At 40.3% G+C, this 26,515-nt stretch overlaps 1 protein-coding gene across 7 annotated transcripts in view; it reads right to left on the bottom strand.

Annotated features, from left to right (window-relative positions):
• Nucleotides 1–25,306, bottom strand: part of SLC12A6 (solute carrier family 12 member 6) — a 106,796-nt gene extending 81,490 nt beyond the window's left edge. For 2 of the 7 annotated variants that reach the window (XM_008065407.2, XM_008065405.1), the window contains exon 1: nt 23,635–24,166. In XM_008065407.2, the coding sequence (XP_008063598.1) occupies nt 23,635–24,010 (376 nt within the window). In that variant the 5' untranslated portion in view covers nt 24,011–24,166. Of the gene's footprint in view, nt 1–105; nt 612–23,634; nt 24,167–24,553 lie in introns of those variants that run through there. The other 5 variants (XM_021716204.1, XM_021716206.1, XM_021716202.1 and 2 more) reach the window with 5 other exon arrangements.
• Nucleotides 25,307–26,515: the final 1,209 nt, after the last annotated feature.

Genomic DNA, 26,515 nt, shown 5'->3' with positions numbered 1-26,515 from the left:
CACTGTTCTTCACCTTTAAGAAGACACTTTGCATCTAGATATTTTAATTACCATTTCTCTTACGAAAAACTATAGGTTTCAAAAGCTCCCAAATTGGGTACTCACCTGGTTCATTTGAATCCTGAATCCGGGCTTTTATTTCTGCTAAACTAGGCTCTTGGGAGATCGAAGCTGTTGCCCTCTCCTCTGGGTCCTCTACCTTAGTCACAGTAAAGTGTGGCATTATTAGAAATACTTTGCTCTTTCTGTATTTAAACTTCCTTCCAGTCTGTTTTCCCTGCCTACCTTCTTCCTTGCTGTCCTCCTCTCAGACTCTGATCATTGCCTACAAGAGACACTGGCTGGGAATCGGGAAGTACTTTAAGCTCACGTGACCCACAGCTCCCAGCTCCGAGGGAGTGGGGCGCTTGAAGACACGCCTTTCACTCTGTTTATCATTCACTTAAAAGGATTAAGCACTCCACCCTTGCTTATTGTTATTAACCTGAGAACCCCAAGAACTGTCAGGGCTGCTTGCCCAGAGCTGCCTAAAGCTGGAGTCTGGGCAGAATTCCCAGTGAACTGCCGTCCACTACGTGGCCCCCATTTGTTTCCTTCACTGGTCAATGTCATCCCTATATGTGCACGTCATGATCTCAACCTCTGCCCTCATATTTCACCCCTGCAAGAGTAACGAACAGTTCATTTTACAAACTGTCCTCTTCTAACTTAGAAAGACTGGCACCACATCAGTTTAGAAAATGAAAGATAATCTATTTGTAAGTTTCTGTTATCACTTTATTTCACAGTATATTGAAACAAGTTACACAAATTAATAAAAATTTTTTCTCAGGTGGGAATATTCGAAAAATATTTTATAAACATGGACATATTTTATACAAAGCAAAGTTGTAGACACTCTAGTATATACAAGAATATCCAAGAAGAGAAATTAACTTTCTCAAAGGTACAAGTTTGCTTAAAAGAAGAAAATATTTGGAGGCTCAGTGCAGTAGGTCACACCTGTAATCCCAGAACTTCGGGAGGGTGAGGCAGGTAGATTGCTTGAGCCTGAAGTTTGGAACCAGCAACAAAGCAAGACCCTGTTCTCCACAAAAAGTTTTTTTTTGTTGTTGTTTAAAAAGCTGTCAGGTTTGGTACACCTGTAGTTCCAGCTACTCAGGAGGCTGAGGTCGGAGAATCATTTGAGTTCAGGAGCTCAAGGCTGCAATCCGTTATGAATGCACCACTGCATAAGAGCAAAATCCTGTCTCTTCCAAACAACAACAAACAAAGACAAAAAAAAAAAAAAAAAATGCAAGAAAATCCCTCTGATTAAGTGGTGTGTAGTTCCTTTAGCACACACATAAAATAACATACTTAACTCTTGGTATAGTTTATCAGATAACTGTATCATGCTCACAGTTGATGGCTTTAACTATATATGAGGCCCTGCCTCTGCACTTAGCAAGGGAGTTCATTAAATTGAACCCTGTGTAATTTCCATGCTGATGACATAAGGCCTTTGTTCTTAGTAATGACTTACACCCGACAAGTAAGGTTGTGCTAAATTTAACAAAAGGATGACTATGTGCAGTGGCTCACACCTGTAACCCAGTACTTTCAGAGGCTGAGGCAGGAGGACTGCAAGAATCCAGGAATTTGAGCCAGCCTAGGCAGCATTGTAAGACCTCGTCTCTATGAAAAAATAAAAAAATCAGAGGGGACCTGAGGCAGAAGGATCACCTGAGCCCAGCAGGTTGAGGCTCTAATGACCCACCAGTGGTGACACTATATTCCAGCATGGGTATCAGTGTGAGATTCTTACACAGAAAAAAAAAAAAAAAAAAAATTCACAGAAGGAATGATGGTTTATAATCCTTACTCATTCAAATATATACCACTTCTTGCAGCACTATTCACAATAACCAAAATAGGGACTCAGCCTAAGTGCCCATGAACAGATGAATGGATAAATCTCTCTCATACACACACACACACACACACAAAATGGGATATTGCTCTGCCATAAAAAACTAATGAAATCCTGTCATTTGCAGCAACATACATGGAACTGGAGGCCATTAGGGTAAGTCGAATAAGCCAAGCACGGAGAAACAAATATCACATGTTCTCATTCATATGTGGGAGCTAAAAAAGTAGCTCTCATGAAGATAGAGAGAGAGTAGAACGGTGGTTACCAGAGGCCAGGAAGGGTATGGGAGAGAAGGATGAAGGTAAACAAGAATATAAATGTAAGCATGTATATAACTGATTTATGCTCTCAAGAACTTTATCTTTGTTTTGTAATAAACCAACAATAATGATAAAAAAGGAAAAAAACCCACAAATATACACCACTTCTAGAAGAGAAGGAAACCAATCCTTGTTACAAACCTATTTTGTGCTCTGCGTGTATTAGAAACTTTATATCATACATAGTTTATATCATATAATTTCAAATATTATATCATGATCTTATTTAATCATCACAAAAACAGAAACAGGCTAAGGAACTCATTCAAAGTCACAGAGCTCGCAACTAGTGAAAGCAATTTTAAAACCTCTAATACCCTGTGGTAATAAACATTTTTTTAAAAACACTCATAAATACTCTCCTAAATTTTATTTCATGGGGTTCTAACAGCACTGATTTGTAATCTTGGCTGCACAAGTTTTCTCCTAGTTCTCGCCTAGGGTGAACTATAGATACAAGTGCAGGGGCATAGAAAATTGAAGGCAGAAAAAGCTGAGGGAAAACTGATAAAGCTGAAGTATATGAGTGATATGCATGGAGAGTGATTAAAGAAGGTAGATGTAAGAAACAGCTATTTAAAGTACAATATACTATCACAGTAAGCACCACTATGTACCCTCCAAGATGGTTAAAATTAATAAGACTGACAACACCAAATTTGGTGAGAATATGGAACAAAAATAACTTCCTCTTCTTTTCCTTCCTTTTGAGTCAGGGTCTCACTCTGCCACCCAAACTGGAGTGCAGTGGCATGATCGTGGCTCACTGCAGCCCCAAACTTGACTCAAGCCATCCTCCTGCCTCAATCTCCTGAGTAGCTGGGACTACAGATATATACAACTAATTTGTTTTGTTTGTTTTTACTTTTTTTGTAGAGACAGGGTCTCTCAATGTTGTCTAGGCTGGTCTTGAACTCCTGGCTTCAAACAATCCTCTTGGCTTGGCCTCCCAAAGCACTAGGATTATTGGTGTAGTTATCATGCCCTGCCAAAAATAACTTTCACACACTTTTATTGGGGATGAAATTAGTACAATTACTAAGAAAAAGGGTCTGGCACTTCCCCTATAATCTGGCAATTCCAATCCTTAGGTATTTACCCCCAAAAATGAAAATATAATCCCACCAGAGAACTTGTACTCAGGGCCAGACATGGTGGCTCACGCCTGTAATCTCAACACTTTGGGTGACAAAGACATCAGGATTGCCTAAACCCAGGGATTCCAGACCAACCGGGGCAACTTGGCAAGACCTTGTCTCTACAATAAATCAAAAAATAAGCCAGGTGTGGTAGCGCGCGCCTGTAGTTCCAGCTACTTGGAAGGCTAAGGCAGAAGGATCGCCGGAGCCCAGCAGTTCGAGGCTGCGGTGACCGTGAATGTGCCACTGCATTCCAGACTGGGTGACAGAGTGAGACTCCAATTCAAAAAAAAAAAGAGCTTGTACACGAAACATCTAAAAACTGAAAACACCCCAGGTATACATGAACAAGAGAATGGATAAACAAAATATGATACAGATATACAACGGATTACTACTCTGTAGTAAAGAGGAAAGAATTACAGATATGTTCAATAACCTGGATGAATCTCAAAAACATTATGCTAAGTAAAAGAATATTTAAGCAAATGAGTACATAATATGTGAATCCACTGTTATATAATTTCAGGATAGCCAAAACTAATGTATGGTGCAAAAAAATCAGGACAACTATTGCCTTTAGGAGGATAAAGGTGGAGATTAACTTAGATTGGGCATGAGAGAACTTCCTGGAGTGATGGAAATATTCTACATCTTCACAGATGCATGTTCACTTAAAATCTGTGTTTTCACTGTATGAAAAGTTTACCTCAAAAGAAAAAAAGCTGCAAACAAATACTGAATTCTGAGCTCTGCAGCTTACCTTAAAATGCATATAATAAGATAGATGGCCAGATATGTAAAAATACAAGTATAAAAAAATGTTAATGACAGAATCTAAGTGGTGGGTATACATAGGTTCACTATAAAAGCCTCTCAATCTTCTGTATGTTGGAGAATTTTCATAATAAAATGTTGGAAAAAATACAATGAACTGACACCATTATAAAAATGAATAGGCAAGTCACAGACTGGAAGAAAATACAAAACATACTTGACAAAGGACTTGTACCTATAATACACAAAATTTCCCTACAACTCAATAACAAAATGACAAACTCAATATAAATTGGGTAAAAGATTTAAACAGGCAATTGACAAAGGAAGATATACAAACAGCTAAAAGCTGAAAAAGCACCCAAGGTAATTGGCTATCAGGGAGATGCAAATTAAAATCACAACTTAAAAGACTGTTGGCAAAGATGAAGAACAAATGGTGGTGGGAGTGTAAAATGACACAATCACTTTGGAAGAAGTTCTGGCAGTTTTTTATAAATCCAAAACATACACCTACCCTATGACCCAGCAATTCCTTCTAGGTATTTTTACCCAAAGGAAATAAAAGCCTAAGTCCGCAAAAAAATTTTTTTAAATATGAATATAGCAGCTTGATTCATAACAGCCCAAATAAGAAAACAGCCCAGTTATCCAAAAATTAGAATAAACAACCTGTAGTATATTCATACAATGACTTATTAATCAGTAATAAACAGGAATAAACTACTGATACATTCAACATGGATGAACCTCAAAAACAATATGCATTATAAATTATTTATAACACAATTGTTTATATCCATACTGAAGTGTTTAGGGAAAGCATACTGATAGCTGTAATGTGCTTTGAAATATCTCAAAAATAGATGGATCAATGGAGGGATAAATGTGTGATAAAACAAATATAGCAAAATGTTAATTGTAGCATTTAGGGAAAAAGATGTGAGTGCTTACTATACAATTCTTCCTAATTTTCTGTATGTTTGAAAATTTCCATTATAAGTTACTGTAAAAGATACAGTGAAATGAAGTTCACTGAAACCTAAATATCTCTGAATTTGAATATAAAGAACATCCCTTAAGGGTCAAATTCCATTTCACATAAAATTTAGGGAGGTGCATAAATGTTTTTCTTGTACTTTAATTTTAGAGTCTTGAGTGTTAGAAAGGAGAGAATCACCATACAGGCATGGAATATTTACATTTTTATACTTTGCAACATTTATAGTATTTTTAAGTAATAAGATATTTTGGCCGGGTGTGGTAGCTCACACCTGTAATCGCAGCATTTTGGGAGGCTGAGGAAGGAGGATTGCTTGAGTACAGGAGTTTGAAAACAGCCTGGCAACATAGTGAGACACCATCTCTATTTTTTTTATTTTTTATTTTTATTTTTTTTGAGTTGGAGTCTCACTCTGTCGCCCAGACTGGAGTGCAGTGGCCGCTCCCGGCCACCGCAGCCTCAGCCTGCTGGGCTCCGGCGATCCCTCCGCCTCAGCCTTCCGAGTAGCCGGAATTACAGGCATGCGCCACCACGCCCAGCTGATTTTTTGATTTATTGTAGAGATGAGGTCTTGCTGCCCAGGTGGGTCTCGAACCCGCGGACTCAGGCAATACACTCACCTCAGCCTCCCAAAGGCACGGGATTACAGGCTGAGCTACCGAGCCCGGCTCCTCTATTTTTAAAAAGGGAAAAAAAAGATATAAAGGGCAGGCCAAGGCAAAAGTGTTATTTATAATGGCATTACTTCCATAGTGCTTTATAGATTAGGCAAATATTATACATATTTATGCTACTAATTAGTTTCAGTAAAACACTTTATTTGTGACCATATTATGTCTGCTATAAAAGTCAGCAGAAGGTCAGGCATGGCGGCTCAAGCCTACCTATAATCCCAGTACTTTGGGAGGCCGAGGCGAGAGGATTACCTGAGCCCATGGGTTTGAGACCAGCCTGGGCAACATGGCGAGATCTCATCTCTACAATAAATCAAAAAATTATCCAGGCATGGTAGCACACACTTGTAGTTCCCGCTACTTGGAAGGCTGAGGTGGAAGGATTGTCTGAGCACAGCAGGTCAAGGCTGTGGTGGCCGGAAGCGTGCCACTCACTCCAGCCTCGGCAACAGAATAAGACTCCAATGCAAAAAAAAAAAAAAAAAAGTTAGCAGGGCAGCAAATAGCAGATACTCTGGCTGTTGTCCTGCCTACTGTGCCCTTCACAATGTGTTTTTTCCTTTAATAAATCTATCTTTCTTAATTAAAAAAAAATTAGCATGCCCATTCTTCAGAATAATAGGGCTATTTTGGGTAGTATTTTGACATTAGATAATGATAACAGCATTTTGTTTTATTCAACTCATTTATTTAAAACATTTAAAAACAAGTTAGATTTAATGTGAAGTTTGAAACAAGGGAAAGTCAATGGGAAATTATTTTCAATATAAGGATTCTCTATCAGATAGTAACACATTGTTATACTATATCACGAAAAATCACTTCGTTTTAAAGCAAATCATATATGTACTTTCTCTTAGTTCTTAGAAATTGAAAACTGTATTGTATAATTACAAGTTATACAAATAATCTAGGATCTCAACTGTTGAAATGGTTCCTAAAAATTACCTAATAACCATTTTTGCTAAAAACAGGTCCATGATGCAAGAAAACTTCTATAATAGGTGAATAGTATGTAAATCCCTGGAATTAAAAAGTCACATATATATTGAGTACACGAGTTGTACCAACTGTTATTCTGCTCATTCTTGAGAGCATCCTGTAGTTACGAAGTTAAAGTTTTCAGAATATATGTAATAGCATTAATTTTGCAATAAAATGAAATTAAAGCTTGTTTAAAGGTACTAGCATATTGTCAAAAAGCTAGAAAAATGTAACATAGAAAAGACCAGATTCCATGAACATACATAACATAGTCTTAATTAATCTTCTCTGTCTACACCTTTTCACAAAGTTCTCTCTCAATCACTCACACACACTTTATACAAGGATGTACACAAATACTTTAAGTCATGCGGCCGGGCACGGTGGCTCAACCCTATAATTCCAGCACTTTGGGAGGCTGAGGAGAGAGGATTGCCTGAGCCCGCGGGTTCCAGACCAGCTTGGGCAACATGATGAGACCTCGTCTCTATAATAAATCAAAAAATTAGCTGGGTGTGGTAGTGTAAGCCTGTAGTTCTGGCTACTTGGAAGGGTGAGGCGGAAGGATCACCTGAGCCCAGCAGGTCGAGGCTGCGATGGCCGGGAGCATACCACTGCACTCCAGCCTGGGCGACAGAGTGAAACTTCAAGTCAAAAAAAAAAAAAAGGGTCATGCACACATATACAAAAGTTTAGTGAGAGTGCTGAGCAAAGAACAATTAATTCTGACTTGGAAACAGATTCAAATCTTACGAACCTTTCCTAAACTCCTGTAGTTTTAAGACACCATCCAGCGTTTTCTCCTCTATAAGATTTAGCCACACCTGAGAGAACCTTTTAAATTATAACAAGCTGGGTGTGGTGGCTTATGCCTATAATGCCAGCACTTTGGAAGGCAGAGGTGGGTGGATTGCTTGAGCCCAGGAGTTTGAGACCAGCGTCCACACACACAAAAAATTTAGCTGGGTATGGTGATGTGCATCTGCAGTCCCAGCTACTCAGGAGGCCAAGGCAGGAGGATCTCTTGAGCCCAGAAGTTGGAGACTGTGGCAAGCTGTGATCGTGCCACCGCACTCCAGTCTGGGCAACAAAGTAAGACTTTGCCTCACAAATAAATTAATAATAAATAAATAAATTATAACCAATTAATAGTTTCCTGCTTACAGTATTTGGTTTATTATAAATGTTTTTATAGAAAGAGTAAGTAAAGTAAAATCCATTTCCAAACAGTTATCAGAAATTATTTCAAAATGTTTAGGGTAGATATTCTTATTGAATCACTGTACTCACTAGTCAGCAACCAAATACAAGTAAAAAATTATAATTTTCTTGGCTAAGATAATTTAAATTTTCTTGACTAAGAACTTTGAGCTGGCCGGGCTCGGTGGCTCAGCCTGTAATCCCAGTACTTTGGGAGGCCAAGGTGAGTGAATTGCTTGAGCCCACGGGTTCGAGACCCACCTGGGCAACTTGGCGAGACCTCATCTCTACAATAAATCAAAAAATTAGCTGGGCACGGTAGCAGGCATCTGTAGTTCTACCTACTTGGAAGGCTGAGGCAGAAGGATCACCAGAGCCAAGCAGGTTGAGGCTGCGGTGGCCAGGAGTGTGCCACTGCACTCCAGTCTGGGCGACAGAGTGAGACTCTAACTCAGAAAAAAAAAAAGAACTTTGAGCTACAAAGGTCAGAGGTCAGTTATGTTTCCTCCTCAGTTGTAAACCCTTCTTACCTCTTATATTCTATAAATCTTTATAACAATAAATCTGTAATAATTCATCCTACTGAAATGTTACTTGATAGGAAAAAAAACAGAATTATATCATTCCTTTAAAATATCTGAATTATAGAACTTCTACAAAGTTTTAAATTCTGGCCAAGTGCAGTGGCTCATGCCTATAATCCTAGCACTTTAGGAGTCCAAAGAGGGAGGATAGCTTGAGACCAGGAGTTTGAGACCAGCTGGGGCAACACAGTGAGACCTCATTTCTAAAAAAGTAAAAAAATTATCTAGACATGATGCCACATGCCTGTAGTTTCACTTATTTGGGAGGCTGAGGTAGAAGGATCCACCTAAGCCCAGGAAGTGAAGGCTGAAGTGAGCCATGAATGTGCCACTACATTCCAATCTGGGTAATAGAGTGAAATCCTAACTCAAAAAAAATTTTTTTTTTAAATCTCTTATCTCCATTTATGTAGAGAGGAAAGAGATTATACATGTTAGAGAAGTGTCTTTTTGCTTTTTTTCTTGAATCAGCATCTCATTCTGTTGCCCAGGCTGGAGTGGCACACTCATGGCTTACTACAGCCTCAAAACCCTGGGCTCAAGTGATTCCCCTGCCTCAATCTCCCAAGTAGCTGGGACTACAGGTGTACATCACCATACTCGGCTAATTTTCTCTTTATTTTATTTTTATTTATCGATTCATTGAGTTGGAGTCTCACTCTGTCGCCTAGGCTGGAGGGCAGTGGCATGCTCCTGGCCACCATAGCCTGACCTGCTGGGCTCAGGTGATCCTTCCGCCTCAGGCTTCCAAGAAGTAGGAACTACAGGCATACACCACCATGCCCGACTAATTTTTTGTAGAGATGAGGTTTCACCAAGTTGCCCAGGCTGGTCTTGAACCTGCAAGCTCAGGCAATCCTCTCACCTCAGCCTCCCAAAGTGCTGGGAGTATAGGTATGAGCCACTGTGCCAGATCTTAATTTTTCATTTTAAATTTTTTTGTAGACATGAGGTCTATGTTGCCCAGGCTAGTCATGAACTCTTGGGCTCAAGCAATCCTTCTGCCTCAGCCTCCCAAAGTGCTGAGGTTACAGGCGTGAGCCACCATGCCCAACTACAGTAGTGTTTCTTAGGAAAAGATACAAGACTTGCATGAAGGACAACTAGCCCATTCCCCACTCCCATTCAGATACTCACGTTTCAGAGGGCCACTAGTAGGGAAACATCACCCCACACCCCACACCCTCCTTGTGTGATCATTTAGAAGGTTGGGCAAACATACGAAAGGCTATGAACCACTGTTTAGAACAGTGCTTTGCAAATCATCTCTGGTAAAGGGCTTTTTTCTTTAATTTCCAATTTGTTGTAGGCTAATACTTTTGTTAAAAAAAATAATAAAAATAACTTTAAGAAAAAAGAAATAAAGATTTACCAAATATAAGTTCTATTTTCTATTATTATATTCAACAGACATGAAATTGCTCTATCAAACTGCTAAGCAAGTTTCTAAAAACTCAATTTCTGAACTTATCTCCTCATAGGTAATAAACAGTTCATGGCCAGCACTGTCTGCATATCACAATCTGAAGAGCTCTGTGTTAGAAAATGTTGTAAACATCTTACAAAAAGAGAATGAGCAGTTCACTACTTAAATTTAGAGTTACTGTTATAGCTGGAGCCTGGAAAATGTATATACATTTGTTTATCATATTCAGTAAACTCTATTATCTGTCTGCTGAGTAAATATTAGTTAAATATATCAAAATGATAAAAAATTCTAAATTTCGCCTTGCTACATAGACAATTATAGAAATAATTAAATGAATAAATCAATTAATGTGGTGAAGACTATCATGGGATAGTAAGAACTTACTACGTAAAACTTCTAAATCTCCTAAAGTCCTTAAAATGACCTATATAAAAAAAATCTGAATCTCAAAATTACCTGAAATTGTCTATGAAAATGGATTTTTATGTAATGATATCAGTGGTGAATATATAATAAATTTGGGGCTAAAATGGAAAGATAATAAATATGTAAAAGGCATTATTTTCTGATGGATTCATAATATTGTAGAGTAAGGAAGGCAAAGGGTTTTCAAAGTGAAAGTTTCAGGAAAAAGTCATGCATTTACTCAAGAGTATTTGAGTGCCCACTGTGTGCAAGGAAATAGGAATGAAATGGAGGGCAAGAAACTGTTCCTGCCCTCAAGGATCTCACAGCTGTGTGATCCAATTAACTATCGAATCAAAAGCAATATAAAACTAAGACTTTAAGTACAATTCACTACAAGCAAAGAAAGAACCTGAGAACACATCACACTACCACCTTGCTGAGCTACTTTTTCAGGGACCTAAAGTTGTGAGTCTTCACTAGAGGAAAGAATGTAGTAGGATAGTGGATGGCTAGTTAACAGCTACCTCAGCCATTTTGGCTGCTGACTCAAATACTAAAGACGGCATTATAAAATAATACTGAGTACTCAGAGTTAACAGCTTTGACAGCTACCTCTTTTGCCATTCTGCAACATCTTATACAAGGCTGACATCTCTTTCTTTAGTCTAATGTCATTATAGCCTAGGTATGACAGGACTCCAAAATCACCAAAGAGATAGCACCAGAAGCCATGAATATGGACTATTCGGTAACTCACTCAGGGTTTTCTTTCTTATGTATGACATTTCATTCTTCTATTATGAAATACTTGCTAGGTTAAAAATGGGCTTCTAGTCAATACAAAAACATTATATAAAAAACAAACCTGACATTAAGTAACATATGTCCAAACTAAGAACATATTTCTAAAAATGTAAGAAAAGGAAAATGAACACACAATCCAAAACAAAATTTCCTTGTTAATTTTCCCCTCAGAGAACAAGTGTTTTTATAAATCACTGCTTTCTTCCTCTCCTAAAACAAAACTCCATTTTACAATAGATCTACTGAGACTTGGGTCAAAATATGAATTTTCATTCATATTTAGGACAGATGGACTAATGTAACTAAATCAATAACAGCTGATGTAACTATGCATCACTACTATACTACCCTAGGCATCTGGACATCATTTGTGTAAAAGAATAAAACACACATCTTTATGTCATATATTATTTTAGGAACACAGAATCTAAATTATTCAGAGAATATAATTTTTATTACTTTTTTTCCCTTTTCTACTATTTTCCTCTCATGCCCCAATGCCAGCCAAAATAATTGCAAAAATGTCCACAGAACATAAAAACTACATTTCCTTTATGCTACCTCTACTTTGCTACACAATTTCAGCTTAATAAATGTTTCAATAGGGCAAACTACTATTGGTATAGCAGAGAAAGTGCAGTGTAACGACAAAAATACTGGTCTTAGAACTAAAATATGCCTGAGTTCAAATCACAATTCTTCAACTTATTACTTATATGACCTTGATTAGATTATACAACTTTATCAGCTAAGTTTTCTCCTGGATAAGAAAATTTTCATCTTACAATAGAAGAAAATGACTTTTTAAAAAATTAAAAAATATCAAAATGATCATTTTTCAGGAGAGGAAAGAACTAATTTCATCTGATAATCAGGGAAGAATATTTTTCTATTTTCTATCAATTCTGAAAATTTTATTTGAAATCTGCACACTACTTAACTAGAAAAAAATAAATCAACCAAGCATAATCTTTTGGCTATATCTTAGGATGTAAATTATCCAGCTGTGAGAATAAGTATTATTTCTGACTATTAAAAAAAAACAGGCTCGGTGGCTCAGCCTGTAATCCCGTGCCTTGGGAGGCTAAGGTGAGTAGACTGCCTGAGCCCGTGGGTTCGAGACTCGCTTGGGCAACTTGGTGAGACCTCATCTCTACAATAAATCAAAAAAGTAACCGGGTGCGGTAGCGCGCGCCTGTAGTTCCAGCTACTTGGAAGGCTTTCTCCTCAATTTTAAGAAGGAAAAATTGCAGGCTCAGGCAATCCACTCACCTCAGCCTCCCAAAGGCGTGGGATTACAGGTCGAGGCTGCGGTAGCCGGAAAAGAAGTTTAAACATGTAAATGCAAATGCTCTCAAGATAGAATAAAGATAAATTTCGGTTAGATTCAATTTCTCATAGTTCCTCAAAGTGAAAATGTACATGTATATACAAGAATTTTTAACGGATTAGTTTTTGTTTTTTTAACTAGCAATATGAACTCAGGAGGCTAAGGCAGGAGGACTGCCCCCCAGGAGTTTGAAGCTAACCTGGGCAACCTAGTGAGACCCCATCTCTATGAAAGTATATAACATATATGTGTGTGTGTATATATATATCTATAACTAAAAATAAACTAAAAGTATGAAAAATGAATAACCATATCCCAAAATAAAAGCAGACCTGTCTAGTAAAATGAGGGAAATTTAAGTGTCACTTTGCCAAAATTAAAGTTATATGCCAAATGGTTATGACTGTAAATAGTTAAATGCTATCAATTGAATTTTTTGCATGGATTTCTCAAGGTCAATAGAAATGTAACAAGGATTAACAATGTAGTAATAAAAATGAAAACCAAAAGCTAATAATGGTTAATTTAGCTAGGAAACTGGAGATTGAAACCCAATTCTGAGTTAAAATAACAGGAAATTTTTTTTTTTTTTGAGTTGGAGTCTCACTCTGTCACCAAGACTGGAGTGCAGTGGCTGCTCCTGGCCACCATAGCCTCGACCTGCTGGGCTCCGGCGATCCTTCCGCCTCAGCCTTCCAAGTAGCTGGAACTACAGGTGCGCGCTACCACGTCCGGCTAGTTTTTGATTTATTGTAGAGATGAGGTCTCGCCAAGTTGCCCAGGTGGGTCTCGAACCTGCGGGCTCAAGCAATCCACTCACCTCAGCCTCCCAAAGGCGTGGGGATTACAGGCTGAGCCACTGAGCCCGGCTAGGAGATTTTAAAGAGAATTTAAAAAGACTAAAATTAGGATTAAGTTCCAAACATATCTATCATTTCCTAATAATACAGCATTTGTTTTCTAGTTCTATGCTTTTCAACTATAAAAACTACAATTTTAAGAAGGAAAAAAACCTTCAGCCTTTACATTTTTTTCAGCTAAGACATGCAAAGTTCACTTCAAATTTCAGTTTTGCATAGCCTCTCAGATTGATTTGTTTGTTATTCACTTGATTCTGAAATTTTGTTAACTGTAAGTTTCACCAATGATTTAACAGTAGCTTAAAAATTCATCAGCAGTAAGATGCATACATCAGAATATCAGAAATGTTAAAATATGGCAAATATACAAACACTTTAGAACTGCATAAATATGGTAATCGTATTTCCTATTCATCATCTACAGAATTTCTGCAGTTAAAGTAGTGCTATGTGTGTGCATGTATATGTTCTGCAGTTTTGTGCTCGTATCTTCAAATGTAACTGCTGAGATTATATAAATTACACCAAAGCACTAATCATGGGGTTGTAACAGAGAATATCTTCTCATTTTTCCATTTAATTATAAAACTTAGATAACTTCATTAAAATAATACATTGTTCTAACATTCACACAATAAAATGCTTTCATAATTCCCACAATATAGCTCTCCAAACTTTCATATGTACTACTAAAACTCACTCATGGCCAAAAACTTAAACTCATATAATTTGTGTTACTCTGAGTCAACAAGCCCACCAGGTGCAGACGTGCAGATTGTGCACAAGGGCATCAGGCCAAAAGGGCAAGGGGAGGGGAGCTGAAATCTAGCTTGCTTTTCTCCCATGAAGCCAGGAGCTTAGAGCCATAATGGCTCAGGGCTCAAAGGAGTGCATTTTTAGAATTTGGACAAAGTTCTTGGTAGTACAGAAGTATATATTAGAAACAAGAGGCAAAAGAAGCAGCAGCCATAATCTAAAAGCTTACAGCATAATACTGTCCTTGTAGGTCATTATAAGTTGCCTTAAATATCAGCATTGGAAACATTTCCCTTATTCTAATAGCCTTATAATGGGAAAGCCTTAAAATGGGAAAGTTCTCAGGTTTCCAGGAGTGCCTTTCTTGATTTCTTTCCATTCTTGTAAAGGTAATACCAAAATTTATGAGAACTTGAAATCAAGAAACATGCCACTGAGAAGAAAACAATTTGAGCTCACAGTGGAAAGACTTAATGAGGACATAGAAGAGACCACCAAAGATCAAGGACAAGAAGTAGAGGCAATCATTATGCCAATCACTGATATTTAATCAAATATATAGAGTATTCTAGGACAGACGCTAATATGTAAAGAAAATCCTCTCCTAAAGCATCTTTCTTAATTGCAGTTCTACCTTTCACAAGTTTTTATTGCTGTATAGCATTTTCAAACATAAAAATTGAGAAAATAGTAGAATGCACCTTTTACTCAACAAATTATAAACATTTACCAGTCTTATTTTGTCTATCGAGACTTAACGTTTTTGAGAGGGTAGGAGGTGCTGGAGTACATTTCATTTCATCTGTAAATACTTCAATATATTTGTAAATAAGGGCTTTATATAAACATATCTAAGAAAATTAACAATAGTGCCTAAATATTGCTTGATACCATATACATGTTCAAATGTCCCCCAATTACTGGAAAAGTGTTCTGTTTTTGTTTTTTTTAGTTGGAGTCTCACTCTGTAGCCCAGGCTGGAGTGCAGTGGCACACTCATGGCTACCACAGCCTCGACCTGCTGGGTTCAGGTGATCCTTCTGCCTGAGCCTTCCAAGTAGCTGGAACTAGAGGCACGTGCCATCATGCCCGGCTAATTTTTATTTTTATTTTTTTGTAGAGATGAGGTTTCACCAAGTTGCCCAGGCTGATCTCAAACCCCTCAGGGGCAATCCTCTCACTTCGGACTCCCAAAATGCTGGGTTAACAGGCTTGACCCACTGCACCCAGCCAGAAAAGTGTCTTTTTAAAGTTTTGTTCACACCGGGATCCAAACCAAGTTCACACATTGCATTTGGTTGATATGCTTTTTTTTGAGTCAGGTTCTCTGTTACCCAGACTGGCACAGTAATGGCTCACCACACCTCAATCTTCTGAACTCAAGTTATCTTCCAGCTTCAGCCTCACGAGTAGCTGGGACTACAGGTGCATGCCACCATGCTCAGCTAATTTTTAAATTTTTTTTTGTAGAGACAAGTTCTTCCTATGTTGCCCAGGCTAGTCTGGAACTTCTGGGCTCAAGTAATCCTCCTGCCTCGGCCTCCCAAAGTGCCGATTACAGGTGTGAGTCACTGTGTCCGGCCTGAGATGCTTCTTTATCTGTAATAGATTTCCTTCCCATCACTCCTCCTTCACCCCATGCCATTTATTTGTTGAAGAATCTACTTATTCAATAAAGTTTCCGGTAGCCTGGATTTCGCTGGTTGCTTCTTGAGGTATAAAGTTGAATATTATAAAGTTTAAACTGGCTATAGAGTAGGGAGAAGAGGAAAACCAGTTGTGGTCTATAACAAATGTTTTGGACCAGTGATTTTGAAAAGTTTTGAAAAAAAATTATCAGAGGATGCTATCTGGCAAGCTAAGATATCAAATCAGTGTATTTTTATAAAACTATCCATCTTACTTCCTTATACAATGTTATAGCTCACTATTAGAGTGCCAATGTAAAACATGGATAATATTCAATAATAATATAACATAGAGCCAGGCTCGGTGGCTCAGCCTGAAATCCTGCGCCTTTGGGAGACTGAGGTGAGTGAACTGCCTGAACCCGCAGGTGTGAGACCTGCCTGGGCAACTTGGCGAGACCTCATCTCTACAATAAATAAAAAAATGAGCCGGGCATGGTAGCATGCGCCTGTAGTTCCAGCTACTTGGAAGGGTGAGGCAGAAGGATCGCCGGAGCCCAGCAGGTCGAGGCTGCGGTGGCTGGAAGCAGCCACTGCACTCCGATCTGGGCGACAGAGTGAGACTCCAACTCAAAAAAAAAAAAAAAAAGAAATATAACATAGAAGGCATATTTAAAAGAAGGATAATCACCTATGATTGTTAATACAATACAATTCACTTATTTTGGTTTGGGGTTAAAAAACTAGTAGTTTTAAAATGCTTATTTCAAAACATGTTATGAAAAACAAAATACGAGCGGGCTCGGTGGCTCAGCCTGTAATCCCACGCCTTTGGGAGGTTGAGGTGAGTAGACTGCCTGAGCCTGCCGGTTCGAGACCTGCCTGGGCAACTTGGTGAGGCCTCATCTCTACAATAAATCAAAAATTAGCTGGGCATGGTAGCGCGCGCCTGTAGTTCCAGCAACTTGGAAGGCTGAGGCGGAAGGATCGCCAGAGCCCAGCAGGTCGAGGCTGTGGTGGCCTGGAGCGGCCACTGCACTCCAGTCTGAGTGACAGAGTGAGACTCCAACTCAAAAAAAAAAAAGAAAAACAAAATACACAGCCTTCCAAGATTCTTAGTCAAACATAATTCTGCTTTAATTCTAGCATGAGAGATTGGATGAGATGTACCCATAATACATTACAGAACTGACAGATCAGCCAAGTCGGCTAAATTTCCATGAGTCATATAATGGCTCTAAGTGTAGACAAATATTCTGTAAGATCTAATGACATTTATTTTATTTTAAAATTATTTATTTACATTAGTTTTTATTTAGAGACAAGACAAGGTCTCAGTATGTTGCCTAGGCTGGTCTCAAGTTCTTGGACTGGAGTAATCCTCCCACCTCAGCATCCCAAGTGCTGGGATTACAGGCATGAGCCACCAAACCCAGCAGATCTACTGACATTTAAGGAAAAGCTCTATGGTGCCTTAAACACCTGGTGAACTTTTCTGTTCACCGTTCAAAACCCAGTTCAGGTAAAAAAGTCTTCCCTACGTACGTAGCATTAATCACTCTTCCCTTTTGAGCTGTGGTCCTCAATGCTGGGTTCACATTTGAATCAGTAAAAGAGTTTAAAAAAAAAAAAAAACTGATGCAATAAAATCAGAATTTCCGGGGATAGGGACAGAGTAGAGGTATTTAAAAATTTTTTTTTAATTTTTAGAGATAACCTTGCTCTGTTGCCCAGGGTAGAGTACAGAGTACTGCAACCTCAAACTCCTGAGCTCATGTGATCCTCTTGCCTTAGCCTCCTGAGTAGCTAGGACTACAGACACATACCACCAGGCCTAGATAATTTTTTAAACCTTTTTGTAGAGGTAGGGATCTCACTATATTGCCCAGGCTAGTCTCAAACTCCTGGCCTCAATGATCTCCCACCCTAGCCCCCCAAAGTGATTGAATTATAGGCATGAACCACTGTACTTGGCCTGAGGCATTTTTCAAAAAGCTCTCTAGATCATTCCAACATGCAGTCAGATGAAGCAGCACTGCTCTAGAACATACCTCTAATATGCTTTTATCACAGTATATTTTTTAATTCATCTCCTTTTTGAAGTCTAGAAGATCTTCAACTCAATATACTACATTTATTGAGTACAAACTATGTGGGACATCACACATCATACTAGGTGGAATAACTTTGTGTCCCTGTCCTCAAGAAACTTACAGCCTGCTTGGGAATGATAATATGTAAATAAAAACAAAATAAAGTGATATAGGTATATAGTAATAGTCTGGATAAGGAATATAGGAACTTAAAGATCTGATCTATCTGGGTGTGGGGTTGAATAAGAAAAGGCTTCAGGCAGACACTCCTGTTCTGCCCATTGTGCCCTTCACAAAGTATCTTCCCTTTAATAAATCTATCTTCTTTAATTAAAAAAAAAAAAGGCCGGGCTCAGTGGCTCAGCCTGTAATCCCAGCACTTTGGGAGGCCAAGGCGAGTGGATTGCCTGAGCCCACAGGTTCGAGACCAACCTGGGCAAACTGGTGAGACTTCGTCTCTACAATAAATAAAAATTTAGCTGGCATGGTGGTATGCACCTGTAGTTCCGGCTACTTGGAAAGCTGAGACAGAAGGACCGCCGGAGCCCAGCAGGTCAACACTGGGTTGGCTATGAATGTGCCACTGCACCCTCATCCTGGGTGACAGAGTAAGGCTCCAACTCAAAAAAAAAAAAGAAAGAAAAAAAGAAAAGAAAACATTTCAGAGAGGAGATGACTACTTAAGGAAGAGACTTATCTGAATTATTTTTACATGTCTAACATCCCTCGGTGAAAATTTGGTAACAGCCAGCCTCACAGTTGGTATACTTAGACCTCCTTGCCTCAACTATCTTTTACTTCCACCCTATTTCAGAAATCCACTCCCAAAGCTACACACTAGATCACATGACACAGGAAATGCCCCACCTCTGAAATCATTCACTCGAATATTCAACCATCTGACCACAGTCTAATCCTTCCACATCTTTCACCATATTTCACTTCATCCAGTCCTTCAGTCTCTTAGTGCCTCAGACCATTTTACTTCAGTTCATCATTTTCCTTTTCTGTATTTTTGTCTATTGTTGCACTCATCAGACAGCATTGTGATTTCTATACAAATTTGTTTGCTTTTTCAGTTAGATCATAACTTTCCTTAAAACAGACAATGGGGGCCGGGCACGGTGGCTCAGCCTGTAATCCCATGCTTTGGGAGGCCGAGGTGAGTGAATTGCCAGAGCCCGTGGGTTCGAGACCCACCTGGGCAACTTGGTGGGACCTTATCTCTACAATAAATCAAAAAATTAGTTGGGCGTGGCAGCGTGTGTCTGTAGTTCCAGCTACTTGGAAGGCTGAAGCAGAAGGATCCCCGGAGCCGAGCACGTTGAAGCTGCGGTGGCCGGGAGCATGCCACTGCACTCCAGTCTGGGTGACAGAGTGAGACTCCAACTCAAAAAACAAAAAAAACAGACAATGGGTCATTTTCCTCAGTTCTGCAACTTTAACACCCAGCACAGGGCCTGACCCTTAATAAATGCTCATAATAAATGTTTGGGTTGGGTATGGTGGCTTATGCCTGCAATCCTAGTGCTTTGAGAGGCGAAAGAGAGAGGATTGCTAGAGGCCAGGAATTCAACACCAGCCTGGGCAACACAGCAAGAGTCAGTCTCTACAATAAAAAAATTTTAAAAATTAGCCTATCGTGGTGGTGCAGCTACTTGGTAGGCTGAGGCAGGATGACTACTTGAGCTTAAGCGTTCAAGGTTGTAGTGAGTTAAAATCATGCCACTGCACTCCAGCCTGGGTGACAGAACAAGACCACATCTCAAATAATAATAATAATAATAATAATAATAATAATAATAATAATAATAAATGTTTGGTGATGGAATGGATAAAGTGGTCCAATCATTTTCACCACTATACCATAAGTGCCACAAAGGCAGAAATTATATCTTATACTTCCTACAATTCATACTGCTTCACACACGTCAGAGTCTCAGGGAGTATTTGTTGAATTATAAAAAATTGAAATACATTAGGATCCACATAAGACATATAAAAATATGTTCCTTTGATAGCATTATTTTAATAATAACTTAACTTAACCAAATGTTAAAAATGTCCATCATGGCAGAGCCAAAATGATGTAAGAAAGCAGTGGACAGAAGTCAAGAGGCCTGAGCTTCAGATGTGAGTTTGCCACTATGTGATCTATAAATAAACATCTCTACAAGCCTTAGTATCCTCGCTTATTAAAATGAGGTTTGACCAGATTAGATTCTAGATCATCAAATATGCTAGTCCTCACAAAACTATTATAAAAGTGATGCACTCTATTTAAAAATGTACATGCCCTCTGAATTGTTTCAGTAAAAGAAAATTCCCACTCTCTACTCTATTTTCATAACTCACTTTCCAGAGGTATCTACCCTCAACAGTTTCTCATGTATCTTTAAGGCATTCTTCATGCATAAGCTAAATAATGTTAAGATTCTTGATTTTACCAACTGGACAGTCCTACAAATTCAAATGAAACCTTACCAAAATGAAAGAAAAGCATCTTCGATAGCAGAAAGACAATTATCTAATAAGAAGCCCAAAAGCAGAAAAAATTAATACACAGAAATAAGTATTTAGAATTTCATTTGCTACCCCTTGTTTGTGTGATGTGATATGAATAAAGGCAAATGACAAGAAAAGAAACCTCAGGTGGGAAGTTTCTCTACAGGAGGAAACGTGGGAGGCATGGAAACTGCAGGGAAAGAAGAATCAGACGTCACAACCACAGAAGGATGTAGAAAGGGCCAAAAAATGCACAGTTGTAAATATTAAAATAGCAAACATAATTTTGAAATTCACTATGAGCTTAAGATAGAGTCAATGTGAAAAAGGAAGTAGCTGTTTTCCTATACTACAGTCAGTCTAGAGATAAAGACATATTAATATTAGGTCCTTAATTTTCTTGAAGACCTGTAATCCCACGCTTTGGGAGGCTGAGGTAAGTGGATTGCCTGAGCCTGCGAGTTCGCGACCCGCCTGAGCAACTTGGCGAAACCTCATCTCTACAATAAACCAAAAAATTAGCTGGGTGTGGTAGCGCGCGCCTGTAGTTCCAGCTACTTGGAAGGCTGAGGCGGAAGGATCGCCGGAGCCCAGCAGGTCGAGGCTGCGGTGGCCGGGAGCGGCCACTGCACTCCAGTCTGGGCAAGAGTGAGACTTCAACTCAAAAAAAAAGAAAAAAAATTTTTCTTGAAGACAGCATCCTTTGAAGCTCTACATCTAAATCTCACAAGGGCATTCACATACTATGAAGACAAAGGTGAAATAATTTTGTTTCTAACCAGTTCCCTTGAATGATGAGAAAAATGTATATCACATGATAGCAGTCATCATAAGAATTTTTTTTTCCCCAGTGTGAGTCTCACTCTGTCGTCCAGGCAGGAGTGCAGTGGCAAACTCAGCCATCGCAGCCTCAACCTGCTAGATTCAAGTGATCTTTCCACCTCAGCCTTCCAAGTAGCCAGAACTACAGACATGTGCCACCATGCCCTGCTAATTTTTTTTTAATTGTAGTGAGAAGATCTCACCAAGTTGTCCAGGCTGGTCTTGAAGCTCTGGGCTCAGGCAATCCTTTCGCCTCAGTCTCCCAAAGTGATAGGAGTACAGGAGTGAGTCACTGAGCCCAGCCAAATTTTTTAAAATATAGAAAGAAAAGCTTTGAAAAAATAGGTCAGTGGGAAAGTAGGAAGCTAGTTACATCAAAACAGAGGAAATTTATGGATTGACTGTTAGTTTCCCTTTCATTTAGGTACCAGAGAATAGTTAAATATTAAGTAAGGAATATATTATATAGAAAGCCAAGCTTTAACTTCTGTACTTGCATAAACAACATAGATTTTGCCTGTACATGTCCCCAGTTTTGCACCAATAGCGTAAAACTATACCACTCTAGACTGTAAAAGAATGCTTAAAGATAAGAATAGCTTGAAGGTAAGATAAGAACAGGATCCTTGTCTGCAAATCTAACACATCACTGAAATAAGTCCACTTTTTAAAAGAATAAAAATACTATTCCATAACATGTAAATCACAAGTCTAACAACACTCAGCTATAAATTGCCCGATGACAATTACAACATTAAAAAAAAAAACTACTGGTACAGTCTTTACTTGATATTTTTACAATTTATTTGCGAAAATAAATTGTAAAAATCAAAACTACAGTTTAGAATCTGGAGGAGGAGGAAATGACAAATTATTTATTTTGGGGGGGGTTGGAGTCTCACTCTTGTCGCCCAGGCTGAAGTGAAGTGACACGTTCACCACCACTGCAGCCTCCACCTGCTGAGCTCAGTTGATCCTTCTGCCTCAGCCTTCCAAGTAGTTGGAACTACAGGTGCGCATTACCACGCCCGGCTTATTTTTTGATTTATTGTGGAAACGAGGTCTCACCAAGTTGCCTAGGCTGGTCTCGAACCCTGAGCTCAGGCAATCCTCCTGCCTTGGCCTCCCAAAGTGCTGGGATTACAGGCTTGGGACACTGTGCCCAGCCGACAAATTATTTTTTATTTCATACTGTAACTTTTATAATGTGTAAAATTTGTCAAGAAGTTGAAAACAGTTAAGTCTGGGAACCAACCTGTAGTATCTCCATAACAGAAATGACTAGTCAAGGATAAGTGAATTCTAGGACTACAAACTTTATTAAGTCTACCTTGTCTCCAGACGTTAAAAACATAAACAAAATTAAGGAACTAAAAGTATTCTGGTTTCTTGAACCTTTAGGTTAGGAGGAACAATATTTCCTGACACCGGAAAATAGTAAGTAAGCCTCACTTTTGCAAGTCAGTGGCTACGACTATTGTTGCCAAACTTAAGTAGAATATACTTTCAAGAGTCTTTATGAGTCTTAAGGGAAATTTTATTAGTAAAAGATTACATTAGTTAGAATATAGTGTAAAACTAAATATATAAAGTAGTACAGGAGTCTTCAAACTTTTTAATGACAGAGTCTGAAAAATGTTATGACCTCTCCATTTTCTCTCTGCTCTCTCTTCTACTACCTCTTCCTACTAAACCAAATGAAGCCAAGCCAGCGGACACAAACTGGTTTAGGAAGTTAAAGGTCCGCAGTGAACAATATGAGCCAGGAGTGACTGGCATGCTACTTGCTGACTACAGAGGCTCAATACTTAAGACATTTCATCTAAAGCTCAGGGTAAATAAATTACACGGGAATCAGGCCCTAAAAGTCTCTTTGTAACTCCTCCATTCGACAGAATAGCACATTCCATCACCATCGCCCTGCGTATCTTAGCTGTTGGGGCCATTGTCTCTATAAAAATATAAATTTCAAAGAAGACTTGTGCAGTACACATCCAAAGTCTGTGGAGGAAGGGTACTAAGATACGATCAGTAACTACTCTTTGGAACTGGCCTTTAACACAGACGGAAATAGCCAGAGCTGGCTAGTGAACACACAGCTAACCGAGTTAATTTTAAAATGTAGGATTCACTGTGCTGAACAACTATCCATTCTTTGACATTCACCCGTAACCAAAATACACCTTTCAATTGTTAGACAATGTTTACTTTCCTTCTTGCCTTACACTTTTCCACATATCAAATTACTATCGCAAAGGCCCACTATGCTAACCATTATTTCAAAGGGTTCCTAATTTTACATTATTGTAAAATGGGAAATGACCTCCCAGTAGAGTCGTAGTAGGTCATCCTGGATAAATAAACCAGTAATGAAAGTATCCTGTCGCCTGTGTTTCTACTTACCCTCGGTAATATCCTGGGCGTTAGAAGTCCGGTCACTGGCTGGATCCAGGGCAACGGTTGCCAGTGAAGTGGTGGCCCCAGACATATCACTCATAGGCTCACTACGGCTTGTTTCAGGCACACTTTCCCGGGAGCTAAATCGTACCCGGGAACTAGAGCGAGAGCTGAGGTCTGGGCTGGTGTCTGACAAACCTGGAATGTCATCGATCTTTGTTGGTGTCACCATGAACCGAACCGAAGCCATCTTGGTGGTGGTTTCTGGAGGATGCATTTTTTTTTTTCGTTTCCTTTTTAAGGACAAAGAAAAATGGAAAACCTCGCAGTATTTTCCTCCTACACTAGCTACTTTTGATTGCAAAAATAGAAAAGATAACATAAAAAAAAGCTCAATTGCCTTGATTCACACCACACAAAAAGCCCCAAATAAGAATCCTTCTACTCAGAATTCAAGCTGACTGTCCTAGAAAGTGCGCCAGCAATAGCTGAAAAATATCTTTTAAGGAAAAACAAAAGAACAAAACGATACCAATCTTGTGTGACTTCTTTCCTTTAGAATGAAGAGTTGCCTAGCTATCACCTGTGGTCCAGGGCTGAGGGCTCAATGCCATCTCAGAGCAGCTGGTGAAACCTCCCTCCCCTCAAGCCCCAGGTTCCTGCCGAGGTAGTTAGTCCTTTATCGGGTGAATGTCCCACGGTTCTAGTCAAGTGAAGCGCGCGCAGGCCCACCCTTATCAGGCGAATATAGCGCGGATCAGATTGCGAAAAGATGTACACCTGGCCACCTGTTGTGTATCAGGTGAAGACCTCACAGGTCTGGCTGGGAGGAGGCGTGTGCAGAGCCACCCGACGTTTTTGAGGTCGATAATCCACTTGGGTCTGGTGGGAAAGGTGCGCATGCATAACGGGAAAAATAACCCACACTACTGGATGGAGGAGAACGAGGAAAGAAGGGTGAGCAGAGGATGCAGGGGCAGAGCGGATGCCTGCCTCCGAGAGGTGTGCGGGGGTGGCGCGCCCGCTCTTCTGGCAGAATGGTCCCTGGGATCTGGGAGAAGGCGGCTAGCGGATCAAGACACCTCGGTCCGCAGCTCGAGGTCGTGGCAGGTCGTCGCTAGTCCACCGATCCCACGGTCGGCTCGCCAGGTTCCTCCTGCGTGTGACAGGACGGACTAGCCCTTGGCTGGGGTCGCTTTCTCCCCTACTTCGGCCCCGGCGCAGGTCAGCCCCTCGCGGTGCTTCCGTCGGATTCCAGCAGAAGAGGAGACCGCCACGCAGGCTGGCCCTGACGGGGCAGGAGGGGGCGGCGGGGACGAGCGGGGGAGGAGGTCGCAGGTGCGGGATCCCGGCGCCAGCTGATGCGGGTGCGCGCGCAGCTGTTGTTTACTAGCCGGTAACTGTTTCGGAGCCGCGGCGCGCGCAGGACTCGGGCTGCGGGGCGGGCGCACCCTCCTCGGCCAGACGCCAGAGCAGCCGTTACGTGACCTCGCCGCCCCCCGCCCCGGGCCCGGCTGGCAGTGCCCGCGCCGCCGCAGCCCCTCCTCTCCCTCCCCGCTCGTTCCTCATTCGAGGTGAACCTTCCGAAGAGAAGCCTGGGGGAGCAGTTGGAGGGCGGCACCGTCCCGAGGGCGCCCGGGAGCCCCGCCCAGCCTCCGCGGCCCTCGGTGACAGAACGCCGCGCGCCTGCGCCCGCCGGGGGCCGTCGTGGGTGAGGGGCGGGGCCGGGCGCGAGAGGCCAGGGGCACGACGGGAATGGTAGTCCGATGCGGGGCCCGAACCATGCCGCCGTGAAAACCTTTCTGGGTCCGGCTGCGCTGCAAACTCATTATGGAGGCATCCTGGGGAGCACGCGACGCCCTTCACTCGCAGAACCTGAAGTGCCATATCATTTGAATAAGAGTGTTTCTGAAAATATAATTTCTTTAAAAATCACAATTATCCCAACACCAATACCTAGGTATGACCCTCATTGTAGACTTCGTGTAGAGGTCTAGTCTAAAGCACTGCATCCTCAAATTTAAGAATATTTTGTGTTGCGTTTTTTTCTTGTTCCTGTCCTTCTAAAAGATGCTATGTCCACTTTCTAGTCGTATGGAAAGTTTCATTAAAGAAAACATTAATTTTACACCTGGAGATATTTTCTGAAAATTGTCCTCAGTAATTTCCCTAGTGACATTTACTGTAACTAGAATATCATTCTTAGTGTTTATTTAATGCATAAATAAGAGGGGTCCAATAAGTTTTGACTCATCAATTTTTTTTGAAGTTATCTCCTATAACTTTGATCTAGAACTCTAAATTTAAATAATCTGGGCCCAGAACTAGCCCTTGGCTTTGCCTAGATCTTTGCTCCTCAGAAGTACAAATGTTTAAGCAGCATCCTTAGCAATGAGAACCGTAGTTAAGACCTGAGCCAGGATATTCTTCTATCAAATGACGCACCAAATCCAATCTGGTTAAAAAGATGCTGGTTAGAAAATGAGAAATTCCTAGGCCGGGCGTGGAGGCTCACGCCTATAATCCCAGCACTTTAGGAGACCTAGGTGAGAAGATTGCCTGAGCTCATGGGGTTCGAGACCAGCCTGGGCAACTTGGTGAGACCTCATCTCTACAATAAATCAAAAAATTAGCCGGGCATGGTAGTGCGCGCCTGTAGTTCCAGCTACTTGGAAGGCTGAGGTGGAAAGATCGCCTGAGTCCAACAGGTCCAGGCTGCGGTGGCTAGGAGTGTGATACTGCACTCCTGCCTGGGCAACGGAGTGTAACTCCAATTTAAAAAAAAATCATTTATGGCTGCCCCATGATAGCTCAAGTCCTAAGAAACTTCACCTAGCTAGCTACAGCAGTAGCTAAACAAAGCCCAAAAATCTCTACTTGAGTCTCT

Source organism: Carlito syrichta, unplaced genomic scaffold (genome assembly GCF_000164805.1).
Source record: "Carlito syrichta isolate Samal-C Ts95f unplaced genomic scaffold, Tarsius_syrichta-2.0.1 Scaffold308290, whole genome shotgun sequence".
Lineage (NCBI taxonomy): Eukaryota > Metazoa > Chordata > Mammalia > Primates > Tarsiidae > Carlito > Carlito syrichta.
This window is presented reverse-complemented; position numbering and strand designations above follow the sequence as displayed.